The sequence below is a fragment of the Hyla sarda genome, chromosome 3 (assembly GCF_029499605.1).
Source record: "Hyla sarda isolate aHylSar1 chromosome 3, aHylSar1.hap1, whole genome shotgun sequence".
Lineage (NCBI taxonomy): Eukaryota > Metazoa > Chordata > Amphibia > Anura > Hylidae > Hyla > Hyla sarda.
This window is the reverse complement of record NC_079191.1, coordinates 234,110,702-234,129,206: the sequence shown is the minus strand read 5'-3', so window position 1 is coordinate 234,129,206 and position 18,505 is coordinate 234,110,702. Positions and strand designations below refer to the sequence as shown.

General features: G+C 42.3%; 1 protein-coding gene across 4 annotated transcripts in view; it reads left to right on the top strand.

The window, feature by feature from the left end:
• The window catches only part of ATG5 (autophagy related 5), a 175,418-nt gene that overhangs the window by 28,700 nt on the left and 128,213 nt on the right, over positions 1-18,505 (top strand). For all 4 annotated transcript variants that reach the window (XM_056566223.1, XM_056566221.1, XM_056566224.1 and 1 more), the window contains one exon: positions 8,599-8,761. In XM_056566223.1, the coding sequence (XP_056422198.1) occupies positions 8,599-8,761 (163 nt within the window). The remainder of the gene's footprint in view (positions 1-8,598; positions 8,762-18,505) is intronic.

Below are 18,505 nucleotides of genomic sequence, written 5' to 3'. Positions count from 1 at the left end.
CATTGGCAATATTTGTCTGTGTTCCATTTTCTGGGGCTCAGGGCAAATATACTGTAAAGAAAAGACAGGACTATCCCTAGCGTTCCTGTAAGGAAAGATGAGGAATATGCAGGTCGCCTGTAAAACAGATAGATGCTCTGTCCCTATGGAGCACAGTTGCCCATGATAAACGTTTAAGTCGACCTAGAATAAAGAACCGGCACAAAAAGACCCAATCAATAAAGTTCCTGAAAGAGAAAGTTGGAACTATGAAAGATCCCTAGTCCTACTCACGGTTCCATTATGTCCAGAGTGGGTCTCAAAAGCACAACCTGCTGTAGCGCAGGGAGCTGAATGTTGTCAGTTCAACTCGCTCTTTCCAGCGAGGTGTCGGCATCTGACGTTACTGCCGGTCAGCTGCCTGATATACGCGTGCGACTGTACACTCCTATCATAACGCTATTGGAGGCATGCAACATGCCTGCTCGGCACATCAGCCGCATGTCTCGTTGACAGCTGATCATAGCTGGCAGTGGTAGTGTTTAGGCGCTCTGGTTTAAGGCAAGCTCATAAATGCAGTATACTAGATTAAAGCATGGCATATGTAGAAGTTATTTTGCAGAATAAATAGATATTAATGTTATCTCTAAATTGTGCAATAATTATTATTAGTCCGCAAAAAGAACGGAGGAGGTAGGGGCTGTGAAGATACATCCCCAAAATGCATCTGGCAGAGATTAAGGACAGGGATAGCATATACCTTGTGTAGTACTGTAATGTGCCTAATAAGAAAATACCAGGTAAAGTAAGTAATTATTCAGGTATGTGTAGTCTACCACAAAGAGGGAAATAGAGTAAGTAAGGGGGGGGGGGGGGGGGAGGGAACAGAGGTCCCTAGTAGTATGGTGACAGTGGACCTGGTAATGCCCTAGGTAAAGACCCTAATACCTAGGCGGGGTGGCTGCCCTAAAAAGGCTGTCTTGCTCGGGAACCTCCTATTCTTCAGCTACCAGACCTGAAATAAAGGGGATTTTTCAATGTAATTTTCCATTTGCAAAGCCCACTGTTCCAAAGATCTGTCAAATGCCAGTGGGGTGTAAATGCTCACTGCAGCCCTTATTAAATTCTGTGAGAGGTGTAGTTTCCAAAATGGGGTCACTGGGGTCCACTGTTCTGGCACCACGGGGGGCTTTGTAAACGCACATGGCCCCTGACTTCCATTCCAAACAAATTCTCTCTCCAAAAGCTCAATGGCGCTCCTCTTCTTCTGAGCATTGTAGTTTGCCAGCAGAGCACTTGACGTCCACACATGGGGTATTTCCATACTCATTTGGCATTTTCTCCTATTACCCTTTGTAAAAATGTAAAATTTGGGGAAAAAAATGCATTTTAATTTTCCTTTTTTTTTTCATTTACACATCCAACTTTAACAAAAAGTCGTCAAACACCTGTGGGGTGTTAAGGCTCACTGTACCCCTTGTTAAGTGCCTTGAGGGCTTTCCAAAACATAATGCCGTGAGGTTTTTTTTTTGGTTTGTTTGTTTTTTTTTGCGTGCTATACTGGCACCATACTGGCTTCCTAAATGTGACATGCCCTTCAAAAACCATTTCAGAAGAACTCACTCTCCAAAATCCCATCCCTTCTGAGCCCTCTAATGCACTCGCCGAGCACTTCACATACACATATGATATTTCCTTACTCAAGAGAAATTGGATTACAAATGTTGGTGGGATTTCTCTCCTTTGACCCCAATTCAAAAACTGGGTTTACAAGAACATGCGAGTGTAAAAAATGAAGATTTTGAATTTTCTCCTTCACTTTCCTGCTATTCCTGTAAAACACCTAAAGGGTTAACAAACTTTCTGAATGTCATTTTGAATGCTTTTAGGGATGCAGTTTTTATAATGGTGGTTATTTATGGGGTATTTCTAATATGAAGGCCCTTAAAATCCACTTAAAAACTGAACTGGTCCCAGAAAAATTCAGATTTTGAAAATTTTGTGAAAAATTAGAAAATTGCTACTGAACTTTTTGAAGCCCTCTGATGTCTTCCAAAAGTAAAAACATGTCAACTTTATGATGTCAACATAAAGTAGACATATTGTATATGTGAATCAATATATCATTTATTTGGAATGTCTATTTTCCTTACAAGCAGAGAACTTCAAAGGTACAAAAATGCTAAATTTAAAATTTTTTCATCAAATTTTGGAATTTTTCACCAAGAGATTATGCAAGTATCGCCAAAAATTTACCACTAACATAAAGTAGAATGTCACGAAAAAACTGTCTCGGAATCAAATTTTTTAAGTCAAAGTGATAGAGGTCAATTTTGGAAAAAAATGCTCCCTTCCTTAGGGTCATAATGGTCTCTGTCCGCAAGGGGTTAATTAGTGGCAGAAATGTGTCAGTGGTTGTACTGGTGGGAGTAATTGATACTCAGGGGGCGTGGCTGGGCTGGCAGGGCCTAGCAGAGCCCACCTGTGCCATCCTGTCTATATCAACATCATCCCATATTGTTGTTTTTGATATGATATGGTGATTGGCCACACAGGCACATTTACTTTAATAATTGGTTTTAAAAGAATCTATTAAAAGCAAAATGTTAGGCACACCCTAGACACTATATTTGGTGTTCTTTACTATTGTATGTATATGCTGTGTCACGAAGTGCGCTAAAGCGTGGTCAGACGCAGGACCTAAATTTTCTGCGCCACTTATTCTAAAATAATTGTTTTTCTAATATACTTCTTTATAAAATGTTAACATTTTATTAAAGAAAACTGCCTTTGAAAATGCCACCACTAGGGGTCACCATACCTCATGGGTCACTGAGTCCCACAGCAGCATGAGCGTGTCCAAGGGTCATGGAAACGAGATGGCTGACAGATAAGACCGCAGGAGGAACACAGCCTGCAGCAACAGTGCTATAACAAAGTTTTATGTGCCTCCAGCTGTTGCAAAACTCCAACTCCAAGCATGCCTAAACAGTCAAAGGATGTCTGGGCATGCTGGGAGTTGTAGTTTTGCAAAAGCTAAAGGCAACACTGTTGCAAAAAAGACTTATCCAAACACTGTACCTCCACTTATTCCAAAACTATAAGTCCCAGCATTTCAGGACTGGCAAAGGATGATACACAAGAATGACATAGCAACATATAGAAAATGTATGCATAACAAAAACACTGTACTTTTTAGCACTAAACATTTCCACTAATTTACAAAGATATGTTATACACTCACCATTTTGTCTTTGGTGGTAGAGTACAGGCAATCTCCAATAATCGTGTGTGTGTACAGCATAAAACCAGAGAGGAAAGGGTTACAGAGCAGTGCTGCCAGGATCGCTCCCGAGAGCAGTGAATCAGCAGAGTGAGTGGGAGCAGTCATCACAGTGCAGGCTAGAGAAGGACACGCCTCCTCCATTTGTGAAGATGAAAAAGACATTGAGCAGCTGTAATATGCTATTTTTAAGTGAACTATTGGTGATAGATACATAAAACTTGATCAGGATTAGGTACTGAGTAACATTTAACAGTTTTGTGTTTTTTGTGGGATCTGACAGGTACACTTTTTAATAATTTTACAGGTGTAATTGTGACAGTCATAAAGTGTCAGTTTTTTTTTTCTTGTCTAAATGCAAAAAATGGCCAAAAATATGTCAGCATTTTTTAAAAATATTAAACTCTTATGGAGGCAGGACGTACCTGTGCGCCCTGCGCCTGCTCCCGTGTCATATGTCATAGCGGGTCGGTTCCAGCACCTAGCAACGGCTGAGACCGGTGGCTAATACCGGACATAACTGATTAAAGTTTATCGCTGCATCTAAAATGGGGGGAAAAAAATGTTTCCTGGCAGCTCAGTCGGGCTGATCGGGATCACCGCGTTGTCACGATCAGCTGAGGACACGCGAGGAGGGTCCCTACCTTCCTCCTCGCATCAGATTGTCGCTCGATTGCTCCATGCCTGAGATCCAGGCTGGAGCAATGGAGTGCCAACACTGATCTATGCTATGCGATTTAACCCTTTCCCTAATAAAAGTATGAACCCCCCCCCCTTTTCCCATTAAAACATACATATGTGGTATCGCTGTATGCAAAAATGTCCGAACTATAAAGATATGTCAATTAAACCGCATGTCAATGGCATACAGTGATCCCTTAACATACTATAGTAATTCGTTCCAAATGAACTATCGTTACTTAAATCCATTGTATGTTTAGGGATACGTGCAATAGTAATATAGAATGTTATACGCACATGTCCCTGCTGCTCCGGACAGTCACCGCTGCCCTGGATCGTTGCTTTCCATCGCCGTCATCACATCTTTGCGCACGCTGCTCCTATTGGATGACGGGACGGCGTGTGCGGCAATGTGATGATGACAGAGAGCGACGGCTTGAAGAGGACTGTCCGGAGTGGTGGGGGACAGGTGAGTGACACTCACCGGAGCACACAGCAGGGATGTGGAATTCCTATCGCCCGACGCCTGGGACTAGCAGTTTTTGGCGCCGGGCAGGTGAATTTGTCCGGCCCTTAGCCCGGCTTCGGGCAAGCAGGGCCGGACCTGACAAGTGCGGTGGCGATCTGCAGTCTGTATGGAGCGGGCTGCCGACTGCTGCCCGCTCCATACTCTGCCGCCTCCGACAATAAAAAACTGTATCCTCGGAAGCAGAGCAGGGGAGATGAGAAGCTGTGTATGTCTTCTCTCCCCTGCTCTGCAGATGTGCGGGGGGAGATGAGGGGGCGTGGCTTCTTGCTCCCCGTGCAGACCTGCGTCCTCTGCCTTCACTCCCCCCAGCTGTAGCTCCGGAGAGCTGAGGGGAGGAGGCGCGTCTGCACGGGGAGATGCTTGCGGCTCTCTGCAGTCTGTATGGGGCGGGCTCGGGATTCCTGCCCGCTCCATACTCTGCAGCCCCCGGCTGTTCTCAGTAGCCGGGGGCCGCCGCTAACAGCCAGCATGCGGCAATCGCCGCGCTGGCTATTAACCCTTTAGATCGCCGCTGTCAGCTTTGAAGGGACATGCTGGGACTTATGGTTTTGCTACAGCTGGAGGCACATTCTTTCTATGGAAAAGTGTACCTTTAGCTGTTGTGTAATTACAACTCCCAGCTTGCACAATCAGCTAAAGTGCATGCTGGGAGTTGTAGTGGTGCATCTGCTGGTTGCATAACTACAACTCCCAGCATGCCCGTTGGCTGTCGGTGACTGCTGAGAGTTGTAGTTTTGCAACAGCTGAAGGCACACTGAGTTAAGTAGCAAACCAGTGTGTCTCCAGCTGTTGCATAACTACAATCCCCAGCATCCCCAGCCAAAGTAGTATGCCTCCCGCTGTTGCATAACTACAACACCCAGCATGCCCTTCCGCTGTCCGTACATGCTGGGGGTTGTAGGTTTTGCAACAGCTGAAGGCACACTGGTTGCAAAACACTGAGTTTGTTGCCAAACTCGGTGTTTCACAACCAGTGTGCCTCCAGCTGTTGCAAAACTACAACTCCCAGCATGCACTGATAGACCGTACATGCTGGGAGTTGTAGTTTTGCAACAGCTGGATGTTTCCCCCCCCCCCCCCCCCCCCCGCCAATGTGAACGTACAGGGTACACTCACATGGGCAGAGGGCAACTTTTCTGCTGCAGCTCAAACTGCCAGTGAGAAACTACTGTGAACCCCCGCCCGTGCGACTGTACCCTAAAAACACTACACTAACACAAAATAAAATAAAAAGTAAAAAACACTACATATACACATTCCCCTACACAGCCCCCCTCCCCAATAAAAATGAAAAACGTCTGGTACGCCACTGTTTCCAAAACGGAGCCTCCAGCTGTTGCAAAACAACTACTCCCAGTATTACCAGACAGCCACTGACTGTCCAGGCATGCTGGGACTTTTACAACAGCTGGAGGCACCCTGTTTGGTAATCACTGGCGTAGAATACCCCTATGTCCACCCCTATGCAAGTCCCTAATTTAGGCCTTTTTTTTTTTTTTTTTTTTACATATGCAAAAGTCGTGAAACACCTGTAGGGTATTAAGGTTCACTTTACCCCTTTTTACGTTCCCCGAGGGGTCTAGTTTCCAAAATGGTATGCCATGTGTTTTTTTTTTTTTTTTGCTGTCCTGGCACCATGCGGCATGCCCCCAGAGCAAAATTTGCTTTCAAAAAGCCAAATGTGACTCCTTCTCTTCTGAGACCTGTAGTGCGCCAGCAGAGCAATTTTCACCCCCCATATGGGGTGTTTTCTGAATCGGGAGAAATTGGGCTTCAAATTTTGGGGGGTATTTTCTGCTATTACCCTTTTTTAAAAATGTAAAAATTTTGGGAAACCAAGCATTTTAGGTAAAAAAAAAATTTTTTTTTACATATGCAAAAGTCGTGAAACACCTGTAGGGTATTAAGGTTCGCTTTACCCCTTTTTACGTTCCCCGAGGGGTCTAGTTTCCAAAATGGTATGCCATGTGTTTTTTTTTTTTTTTTTTTTTTTGCTGTCCTGGCACCATAGGGGCTTCCTAAAGGTGACATGCCCCCCCCCAAAAACCATTTGTCGCTCCTTCCCTTCTGAGCCCTCTACTGCGCCTGCCGAACAATTAACATAGACATATGAGATATGTGCTCACTCGAGAGAAATTGGGTTTCAAATACAAGTAAAAATTTTCTCCTTTCTACCAATTGCAAAAATTCTAAAATTGGGTCTACAAGAACATGTGAGTGTAAAAAATGAAGATTGTGAATTTTCTCCTTCACTTTTCTGCTATTCCTGTGAAACACCTAAAGGGTTAATACACTTATTGAATGTCATTTTGAATACTTTTGGGGGTGTAGTTTTTATAATGGGGTCATTTATGGGGTATTTCTAATATGAAGACCCTTCAAATCCATTTCAAACCTGAACTGGTCCATGAAAAATAGCGAGTTTGAAAATTTTGTGAAAAATTTCCAAATTGCTGCTGAACTTTGAAGCCCTCTGGTGTCTTCCAAAAGTAAAAACTCATAAATTTTATGATGCAAACATAAAGTAGACATATTGTATATGTAAACCCAAAAATGTTTTATTTTGAATATCCATTTTCCTTACAAGCAGAGAGCTTCAAAGTTAGAAAAATGCTAAATTTTCATTTTTTTCATCAAATTTTGGGATTTTTCACCAAGAAAGGATGCAAGTTACCATAAAATTTTTACCACTAAGTTAAAGTAGAATATGTCATGAAAAAACAATCTCAAAATCAATGATAACTAAAAGCATTCCAGAGTTATTAATGTTTAAAGTGACAGTGGTCAGAATTGCAAAAAACGCTCTGGTCCTTAAGGTGTAAAATGGCCTGGTCCTTAAGGGGTTAAACAAAACCCCTGACCCTGGCAAATGGTGGTGAATAAGGGTTAAATTACCTATCATATGTTTGTTGTTGACATATAAGTAACATGTGCCAAGTTTCATGTTAATATCTTTAGCCGTTTGGATGGGATGCTGCAACATACATACACACATTGAGTTTTATGTGTGTGTGTGTGTATGTATGTATGTATGTATGTATATATATATATATATAACTAGGTGAGTACCCGGCGTTGCCCGGTTTTTCCTTCCTAATCCTTGTTGGGGAGGAAAATAAACAAAGGAGGAAGCTTTTGACTTCATATCCCATCCTCATATATTGTTGTCCTATCCCGGTCCTCCCCTCCCGGTCCTCCCCTCCCGGTCCTCCCCTCCCGGTCCTCCCCTCCCGGTCCTCCCCTCCCGGTCCTCCCCTCCCGGTCCTCCCCTCCCGGTCCTCCCCTCCCAGTCCTCCCCTCCCGGTCCTAAGGGTTAAATCACCTATCCTATGTTTGTTGTTGACATATAAGTATCGTGTGCCAAGTTTCATGTTAATATCTTTAGCCGTTTGGACGTGATGGTAAAATGTCTGACACTTCAAAAGTTTAATTAAATCTCATTCCTTGTTACCCATGGTGTCAGACATTGGTGACATGGTACAGGCAGGCACCTGCATTGTAGATCAACCCTCTTAGGCTACAGGTGTAAAGTGGCCTGTGAATTCTTTGTAGCCTGGTGATGTGATCTTACATTAGAACTCGGGAGCCCACTTTTTGCACTAGCTTTAGTGTTGCTGTGTAGCACAGTAATTATGGGCACCTTAATAAAACTAATGTTAATGGATGGAAATGAGAGGGTCGTTTTGATGATCTTAGGTGATCTTTATGTTGTACGTAGATATTGCTAATAAAACCCTCTGTCCTTACTTTGTGTTAAGTTTTTAAAGATGTGTAGACATGGCTCCATAATAAACAGTAAACCTGACAGTGTTCAGTTAGAATGACTGTGTCCCCGCACAATCTATTTGGCGTCTTTCAGTAATCAACCCGTTGACAAGCCGGGCTTTATGGTTTTATGGTGTAGGGAAAAAACGTATTCACGCTGCATTACAGCAGTTCCTTTTTAAGCTAGTTTGAATATACTTGTTGACAAGCTTGTCATCCCTCTCCTATGGCAAACTGAAATGTCAATGTATCATCCCGTGAATAATTCTTGGTATTCCAAGCAATTTCAATGAAAGCTTTATTGGTAATGTTAATTGCTTACATGCTAATACTTTGATGTTTCCTTTTATTTTTCTGACAGAATTTTCCATCAGAAGACCTTTTACATTGCCAGTCCAAAGATGTGATTGAAGCACACTTTATGTCATCTGTAAAGGAAGCTGATACTTTGAAGCACAAAAGTCAAGTCATAAATGAAATGCAGAAGAAAGACCACAAACAGCTCTGGATGGGTTTACAGAATGGTATGTATTCCCCTAAAAATATTTTGTTCCCTCTTCACTATTAGTTTATGGGAGAAATTTCTCCCAACCTTTGCTGAGGAAAAGTTGTGGAGTTGCCCATAGCAACCAATCAGATTGCTGCTTACATTTTTCAGAGGCCTTTTAAAAATTATAAAAGCAATCCGAATATTCCACAATAAACTCCAAAAAATACATTATTCGGATGTTGTTCTTGATCAGAATTAAACCTAGGTCCCCAGCACTGCATGGAAAGACTGCTGACCACTACACTTCCCTTGTCCCATGAAAACATTAAAGTGTACCTGTCATAGTGTAGAAAAATACCTAATCCTTATCATGTGCATATCATTTTTCTGTGTCTCGGACCTATATATCCAGAGATAAAAGAATGTATCTGCTGCTGAGTTACTTTTTCATCTTGCTGGCTGGAGGGGGCGTGTCAGTCTGTCTCCCTCACAGTGATGACTCATCTGCTCTGAGTCTGGGGAGGAGCCTGGGCAGTCAGCCAATGACTGCACTCTACTCTGTAACCCTTTCCTCTCTGGTTTCATGCTGTACATGTTACGCAGAGGAAGATGCTTGGAGCTTGCCTTTAGTATTCCGAAGACATGGCGAGTTCATAACAGGATAAAATGTATAAATATAAGATAAGATCTTTATAAAATTAGTGTAAGGATTTTTTTAGATAAAAGTACAGTATTTTTATGTATATGTTTTCTATCTGTTTTATCTTTTTCTAGTTAAGCTATGGGGACAGAGATGTCTCCGTGGTCCTAGTGCAGACCTATTCACTCAGTGCTGCATGCACTCAGAGTCTCCGACTGGATTTAGTCTGGATGGAGATTCCACATTGTGAACCTGGCCTTACAAGATCTGATGGTCTCTCACAGCTTTTCTAGGCTTCTGAATAGCACATATGCTTAGTTCAGCAACCACATGGCGGCCATTCTAGGAATTATTGCATGCTTTCTGAAATTTTCCTGGTCATAAAGTAAATAGCATAGAAAAGCTAGGTGAGAATATCTGACATAGCTTTTCCATGCTCGTGAATGGCATATCTGCTTATAGCTATATTACTTTATGCACTGGGAAAAATCAGAAATAATATAATAATCCGGGTAATTGCGGCCATGCAGTTGATGTGCAGTTGAGCTTTCCCAAGCTCCTGGCACATTCAGGAGCTTGGGAAAGCTGGGGGATAGTGTGTAAGGGGTTTTGCAGCCAAAGTTTTTTTTTATTTATTTATTTATTTATTGAATAAATGTTAGTGGGAAGGAATGTACGCACATGTGGTAGCAGGCAGGATTGAAACACATACATTGGAGAAGCGGGCAGGAATTGTCAGTGACCTTGGACCCTCCAGCTAGTGCAAAACTACAATTCTTGTAATGCCTAAGCAGTCTGTAGATGCATGATGGGAGTTGTAGTTCTGTAGCTGCTGGAGTGCCCAAAGTAGGGGAGACAATGCCTACAGCCCCTGGAGGTCTAACCTGTCATCTAATTGCTGGCAATCTGTACTGAACAAAGAAGAGCACGGCGCGGAACTGGTTTTTCAATCCCACTCCCACCCATTCCCAATGATTTTTTTTGACCAATCCCGCCTACTCCCATAGGATTTTTGCTCTGCTCCTGCTAAAATGTTTGTCAATCCCACCCACATCCACTAACATAGGAATGTACAGACATTAAATGATTTTATTTAAAAAATGGGAGAAGGGGGGGGGGGGGGTGTTACATTTTTTATTTCGGGAAGGGGTTAATATTTTTTTTATTTTTTTTTTTACACTTTTTACTTATTGTTATAGCTCCCATAGGGTATGTGCAGACTGCAGAGCATTGCACCCTAGTCTGTAGAATATCCTAGGGTGCAATGCTCTGCAGTCTGCACATACCCCAACCTGTATAGGAATGTACATATGCGCACACACTGTTATACACATGGGGGTATGTGCAGACTGCAGAGCATTGCACCCTAGAGTCTTCTACAGACACTGGGGTGCAATGCTCTGCAGTCTGCACATACCCCCCCATGTGTATAGCAATGTGCAGAGCATTGCACCCTAGTCTGTATTACAGATGGGGGGGGGGGGCAATGCTCTGCAGATACTCCCACCTGTATAGGAATGTACATACGCACACACACCATTATACACATGGGGGTAAATGCAGAGCATTGCACTCTAGAGCCTTCCACAGACACGGGTGCAATGCTCTGCAGTCTGCGCATACCCCCCACCTGTATAGGAGTATTCATACACACTCTGCTATACACATGGGGGGTATGTGCAGACTGCAGTGCATTGCACCCTAGGGTCTTCTTCAGACACTGGGGTGCAATTCTCTGCAGTCTACACATTACCCCCCCTCTCTATGTGTATAGCCGTGTGTGCATGAACATTCCTATACAGGTGGGGGTATGTGCAGACTGCAGAGCATTGCACCCCAGTGTCTGTAGAAGACCCTAGGGTGCAATGCTCTGTAGTATGCACATACCCCCCAATCTGTATAGCAATGTGTGTATGTACATTCCTATACAGGTGGGGTTTTTTTGCAGAGCTTTGCACCCTTGTCTGTAGTATAGACTAGGGTGCAATGCTCTGCACATAACCCCACCTGTATAGGAGTGTACATACACACACTGCTATACACATGGGGATGTGTGTGCAGACTGCAGAGCATTGCACCCTTGGATTTGTGGAAGACACTAGGGTGCATTGTTCTGCAGTGCACGTAGCCCCATGTGCAGAGACCCTGGCTGGACAGCTAAGACACTTACAGACAGCCGAGGCCGCAGCAGAGGACGGAGAAGAGGCCGCAGCAGGGGAGGGAGCAGGGTCTGCGGCTGCAGCAGGCGAGGGAGCAGGGTCTGGGGCCGCAGCAGGGGACGGAGAAGGGTCTGGGGACGGAGCAGGGTCTGTGGCCGCAGCAGGTTGACAGAGCAGGGTCTGGGGCCGCAGCAGGGGACGGAGCAGGGGACGGAGCAGGGTCTGGGGCCGCAGCAGGGGACGGAGCAGGGTCTGGGGCCGCAGCAGGGGACGGAGTATGGTCTGGAGCCGCAGCAGGGAACGGAGCAGGGTCTGAGTAAGTGACTGCCTGTTTGTGCGTGCTCCCTGTGCTCGTTCACAGGCAGTGCGGGCCCGCGCATACACTCAAGAGATCTCCTATACTTGATACCGGTATGCTTTATGGCCGGTATCCAGTGTGCTGCAAAATCTAGACTAGTCTGTCTGGCTAAAAGACATGCGACCCCTAGTGGCGGCTATTTTAAGCTTTAATTTCGGGTGAATTTTTTTATTTTTTTTTGTATATTGTGAAATGTCATATGAGTCCAGCAATATATGAAAAGTTTTCAACAATGACAGTGCCCCTTTAAATTGTCTTCTACTAACAGTTTTTGGTATTACCAAGTATCATGGTCCTGGATAGAAGTGCTTTAAAGGGGTACTTCTGTGGAAAACCAATTTTTTCTTTCTTCTTTTTTATCAACTGGTGCCAAAAAGTAAAACAGACTTGTAAATGACTTATTTAAAAAATCTTAATACGTTCAGTACTTATCAGCTGCTGTATACTACAGAGGAAGTTCTTTTCTTTTTGAATTTCTTTTCTGTCTGACCACAGTGCTCTCTGCTGACACCTCTGTCCATGTCGAGAACTGTCCAGAGCAGGATAGGTTTGCTATAGGGATTTTCACCTACTCTGGACAGTTCCAGTGCAGAGAGCACTGTGGTCAGACCAAAAAGAATAGAACGTCCTGTGGAGCATATAGCAGCTGATAAGTACTGGAAAGATTAAGATTTTTAATAGAAGTAACTTACAAATCTGTTTAACCCCTTAAAGGGGTTAGCCACCATAACGTGATTTTAGTACGTACCTGGCAGACAGTAATGGACATGCTTGGGAAAGATCTGCGCTTGTCTTGGGGCTAAATGGCTATGTTGTGAGATTACCTTAACACTGTGACTAGCTGTTTGTGAACTGTTATTTCCTGTTTGACTTTTCTTTTTTTGATTACAAATCCTACAATTCCATTTTCCTCCCTCCCACACATCAGCCACCCCACCCATTGAAACATAAATGAGCTGCATTCATTCAAAAGCCTGTTGTTTTCAATCAGGGTGCCTACAGCTGTTGCATTAGTTGCAGATTGATCTCTCTCCCACCAAGCGATCCCTCCACCCATTGAAGCAGACAGGCTCCCGGTCATCAGCTGACTAGTGAGTCAGGTGTTGGCCGCATTGCAAACTGGGAAAAATCAGAGACAACAGTCATTTTGTATGCTGATAAAAAATAAATATTGGAGTGAAAATCACATAACAATTGTGAGAAAACAGTCACACACAGGTACAGACACTATGTTACCTTTATATTATAACTTTACATCCCCTGTAGCATAGTCAAATAAAAAGAAAATCCTGGAATACCCCTTTAAGGACACAGGGTTTTTCCATTTTTGCACTTTCGTTTTTTTTTCTCCTCACCTTTTAAAAATCATAACTCTTTCAATTTTGCACCTACAGACCCATATGAAGGCTTTTTTTTTTTTTGTTCCACCAATTGTACTTTACATCAATCAATGACATCAATCATTTCACCACAAATTTACGACAAAACCAGAAAAAAAAAATTTGTGGGGCAAAATTGGAAAAAAAACGCCATTTTGTAATTTTGGGGGCTTATGATTCTACGCAGTGCTCTTTTCAGTAAAATTGACAACTTATCTTTATTCTGTAGGTCCATACGGTTACAAGGATAGCTAATTTATATAGGCTTTATTTTATTTTAGTACTTTAAAAAAATTATAACTACGTGCACCAAAATTAGTATGTGTAAAATTATCATCTTCTGACCCCTATAACTTTTTTTCTTTTTTCCGTATATGGGGATGTACGAGGGCTAATTTTTTTCACCGTGATCTGAAGTTTTTATCGGTACCATTTTTGTTTTGATGGGACTTTTTGATTGCTTTTTTATAAAAAAATATATATATATTTTTTTAGGGTATACAAAGTGACCATAAATACGTAATTTTGGACGTTGGAATTTTTTTTACATGTACGGCATTGACCGTGCGGTTGAATTAACATTATATTTTTATAGTTTGGACATTTACGCATGTGGCGATACCTCATATGTTTATTTTTAATATGGAAGGGATTAAGGGGTGTTTTTTTTATTTTTTTTTAAACTTTTTTTTTTATTTTTTTACTTTTTTTTAACACTTTTAGTCCCCTTAGGGGACCTTTAGGAGAAATCTGTATATTCCTCATACAGATCAATGTGGTTCCATAGAACCTCATTGATCTGTGTGCTTTGCACTAGATTAAGCCTGGTCTTGCCAGGCTTTATCATTGTCAGAGCCACAGCAGCCACAGGACGTGAGGTAAGCCTTCCGGCCACCTCAGCAGTGGTGGCTTTGAACGCTCCTGAAATGTCGCCCTAAAACTTTTGCTCTCATAGGAAAGCATTGAGGTTAGGGTAATCCAGTAATTGTACAATGCCCTATACTAATTTTCCTGAAGTAAAAATAAAAAATTATAAAATTCAATCTCTCGTTTTGTGTGCACAGCTCCTTTGCCGTCTCCTCTACAGACTGTGATGGTTACCATTCCCCTGGTTACAGCATGCAAACAAAACACTATGCAGTCTGTTCCTGCAGTCACACCAGCATCATTCTGTTCCCAACTTGAGGCTAGAATACATTTAGCACAGTAGTCATAAGCTGTGGCCCTCCAGATGTTGCAAAACTTCAACTCCAAGCATGCCCGGACAGCCAACGGCTGTCCGGGCATGCTGGGAGTTGAACTTTTGCATCATCTGGAGGGCCACTGTTTGAGACTACTGATTTAGCAGCTTGGTTAAGAGCATTGATAGTTGAATTGATGTGTTATATTTGCAACAGGGAATTCTTCCTTTCCATCACTGTGTGTCCTTATGCTGCGGCTGCTACATGCTATCATGCAGCTGCAACACCATGCCCACATGCATTGTCCAATGGCTTCTTTATTACTGTAGTAGTACAAGCTTAAGGAAAAAACATTTAGAAGCTTAAAAACTGCACCTTAAAGGGGTAAAACATTTTTTTTTTAAATCAACTGGTGCCAGAAAGTTAAACAAATTTGTAAATTACATCTATTAAAAAATCTTAATCCTTCCAGTACTTATCAGCTGCTGCATGCTCCACAGGAAGTTCTTTTCTTTTAGAATTTCCTTTCTGCCTGACCACAGTGCTCTCTGCTGACACCTCTGTCCATGTTAGGAATTGTCCAAAGCAGGATATGTTTGCTATGGGGATTTGCTACTGCTCTGGACAGTTCCTAAAATGGACAGAGGTGTCAGCAGAGAGCACTGTGGTCAGACAGAAAGGAAATTCTAAAAGAAAAGAACTTCCTGTGGATCATAACAGCAGCTAAGTACTGGTAGGATTAAGATTTTTTTTTTTTTAATAGAAGGAATTTACAAATCTGTTTAACTTTCTGGCACCAGTTGATAAAAAAATCCAATGGAGTACCCCTTTAAACTGCTTCAAAAACTCCATGTGTTTTCTGCCTTATGGAAAATCTATATATTTGTGTGAACTCGTTCTGTCATAAAAATTAAATCTAGAATTTTGTGACACTTTCACATGGATCACCTCTTGACCTTTTGCATGACCCCGACATATGTACTAAAAAAAAAGAAATGATAAAAATGGGCCAGCTGCTGGATTCTGAGAAGTACTGTTGGTAAAAGCATGTGGGCTTTGCATGGCATTTGGTGTCTTCCATCTGCCGACAGTGACTCAGACAAGTAGTAAACTCCATCTTTCTGTTGCAGTATGACAGATTATATGTTTCCAGGTGCAGCAAAGAAACATGCTGAAAATGTAGTCATTTTAATGGTGGTTTAACCCCTTGGTAGGATCAAAAATCCCATTGTGTTTGATATACTTAGTAGCGACATTATGTTTGCCATAAAGCACTAATCTCTTGGTTTTTCTCAGTAAGGGCATGTTCACACAGCTTTTTAAAGGGTACCTCTCATCAAAAAAACTTTTGATATATTATAGATTAATGTATGCAGAATAACTTTACAATTGCATGTTATTAAAAAATATGCTTCTTTCTATTTAATTTTCCACTTTGAAGAAATGACCACTAGGGGTCTCCCTACCAGTCCTGGCAGCAAGCATTTCGGACTCATGCTGGAGTCCTAAACACTACGAGCTGCCAGTCTGCTTTGTTCACAAAGGAGAACACTCAGAGCTGCCATCCTGCTTTGTTCACAGCCTGTTTGGCTGTGAACAAAGCAGGCTGGCAGCTCTGAGTGTTTAGGACTCCAGCATGAGTCAGAAATGCTTGCTGACAGGACTGATCGGGAAAAATACAATAGAAAGAAGCATATTTTTCATTAACATGCTATTGGAAAGTTATTCAACATTCATTAATCTAAAATATATCAAAAGTTTATTTCATGAGAGGTACCCTTTAATGTGAAAACTCTGCTGATTTGCCAAGCGATAAAAATGGGAGCTTGTCATTCATACTTGCTGCAGCTTACAGTAAGAGCCGACACCATGCTGCACATGGATGTGGGATTTGCCTGTGTTCACATGCCCTTAGGTGTGACACCACCAATAATGGACATGCATTTAATTTTAGCAACTAAGATTTTTCTAGATTTATCTGCTTTTTTTTGGGGGGGGGGGGAGCTTGAGGAGGGTCAGGTTGTCTCTTTTTCCTTTCTTACCGTGTGAAAGCTGTGAAATAAACAGGCTCTCTTCAGTCCGTGTTTCCTTCTGACTGGTTATGGACATAGAGGGGTAACCCACTTTTTAATTTTTTTTAAACTTATTTTTTTTATTCAAAATAAATGGGTCCACCCACTTTTCCATAACCAGGGTATATTTATTATAATTCTCAGGTTATTTATACCAGCTTGCCACTGCCCAGGCCCCAAACCTAATTTTTGAGGCTCTGGGCCTGATGGTACCCCTTGTGGCTGTGTAGCTTTTTTACTACTGCTTTTATCCTAGGAACCCCTGTGGTATTAGGCCAAAGTAGGTAAGCCTAGCTAGGGCTAGTTTATTGTGTCTGAGAGGCGTAAATTCTGCCCAGCCCAGGGAATCTACTAACACTTTGTTAGGGATGCATAAAGCATCCCTAGCTTACTCTCCCTGCACTACTTTCCATGGCACCCTACGCTTATTGCTTAGGACACCATGGAAATTATACACAAATGCATGAGGCTAGGACTCCACCGAGATTTTTGCCCTGCGATTTTTGTGGCATAAAAACGCCAGAAAAACTGCGAGCTTTTCCCTGCGTTTTGGCGGTTTTTCTGGCGTTTTTTCTGGCGTTTTTACCTTTTGTGTGGAATTTTTTTTACATTAGGGATGTAAAAATGTATTTAACTAAATGTTTATTTTTTATAACAAAATTTTTATACATTTTTTTATAAAGATTGTGTGTGTTTAACACACTGTTCCATGAAGGGAGTAGTAGTACCTGTACTATTACTATAGACATATCGCCCGGGTGTCATTCTGACACCCAATGCGATCGTCCATAATATAGCAGTGGTGTGGCTCTATACAGCGCTCACATCTCTGCTCTATTCACATCACTGGCCATTCATATTTTCCCACCCAGAGCTGTGATTGGCCGGATGGTTGCAGCCAATCACAGCTCTGAGGAAAAGATGAATGGCGGGCCTGGAGTATAGTGCAGAGCAGGGATGCGAGCGCTGTATACGGCCGCTCTGCATCTCTGCTATAGACAGGACGATCGCAGCAGGTGTCAGTAGCAATACCCGCTGTGATCTGTTGTTACCTGCAGGTACTACTACTCCCAACATGGAGCACACACTGCTCCATGCTAGGAGCTGTAGTACCTGCATTAATAGACAGATCGCAGCGAGAATAATTTCTGACACCTGCTGCGATCTGTCTATTAATGCAGGTACTACAGCTCCCAGCATGGAGCTGAGTGTACTCCATGTTGGGAGTAGTAGTACTTGTAGTTAAGGAAAGATCACAGCGGGTATGACTCCTGACACCTGCTGTGATCCTCCGGTATAATGTATAGATGCTGCGGACGCTCTTCTATGGTCCCCTGCACTGCCGTATATATACACATATTCCTAGAGCTGTGATTGGCTGGAATAATCTGGACAATCACAGCTCTCTGCAGAAAATATGAATGTGTATATATACGGCAGTGCAGGGGACCATAGAAGAGCGTCCGCAGCATCTATACATTATACAGGAGGATTGCAACAGGCGATCTGTCAATTTGTACAGGTACTACTACTCCCATCATGGAACAGTGTGTTCCATGCTGGGAGTAGTAGTACTACCACACACTACATTTTTATTATTGTCGGCTACATTTTTAGTGCTTTACCCACCCACATAAATTTATCCCTGTTTAAAAATTAATAAACATTTTGTAATAAAAGCGATAAATTTCGTTAGATACAATTTTTTCCATCACTACTGTGTGTGTGTGTGTGTGTGTGTATGTGTGTATATATATATATATATATATATATATATATATATATATATATATATATATATACATTTTTTTCATGGTACCCTACGACATTTTTATAAAAATTGTATCTCCATAATTTTTTTTGGATCGCTAAAGTCCAAAAAAGAATAAAAACCGCCTGCAAAAACGCAAAATTTAAAACCAACATGGCATTTTTCTTGGCATTTTTGCTCTCCCATAGACTTCTATGGGAGGAAAACGCCACGATTTC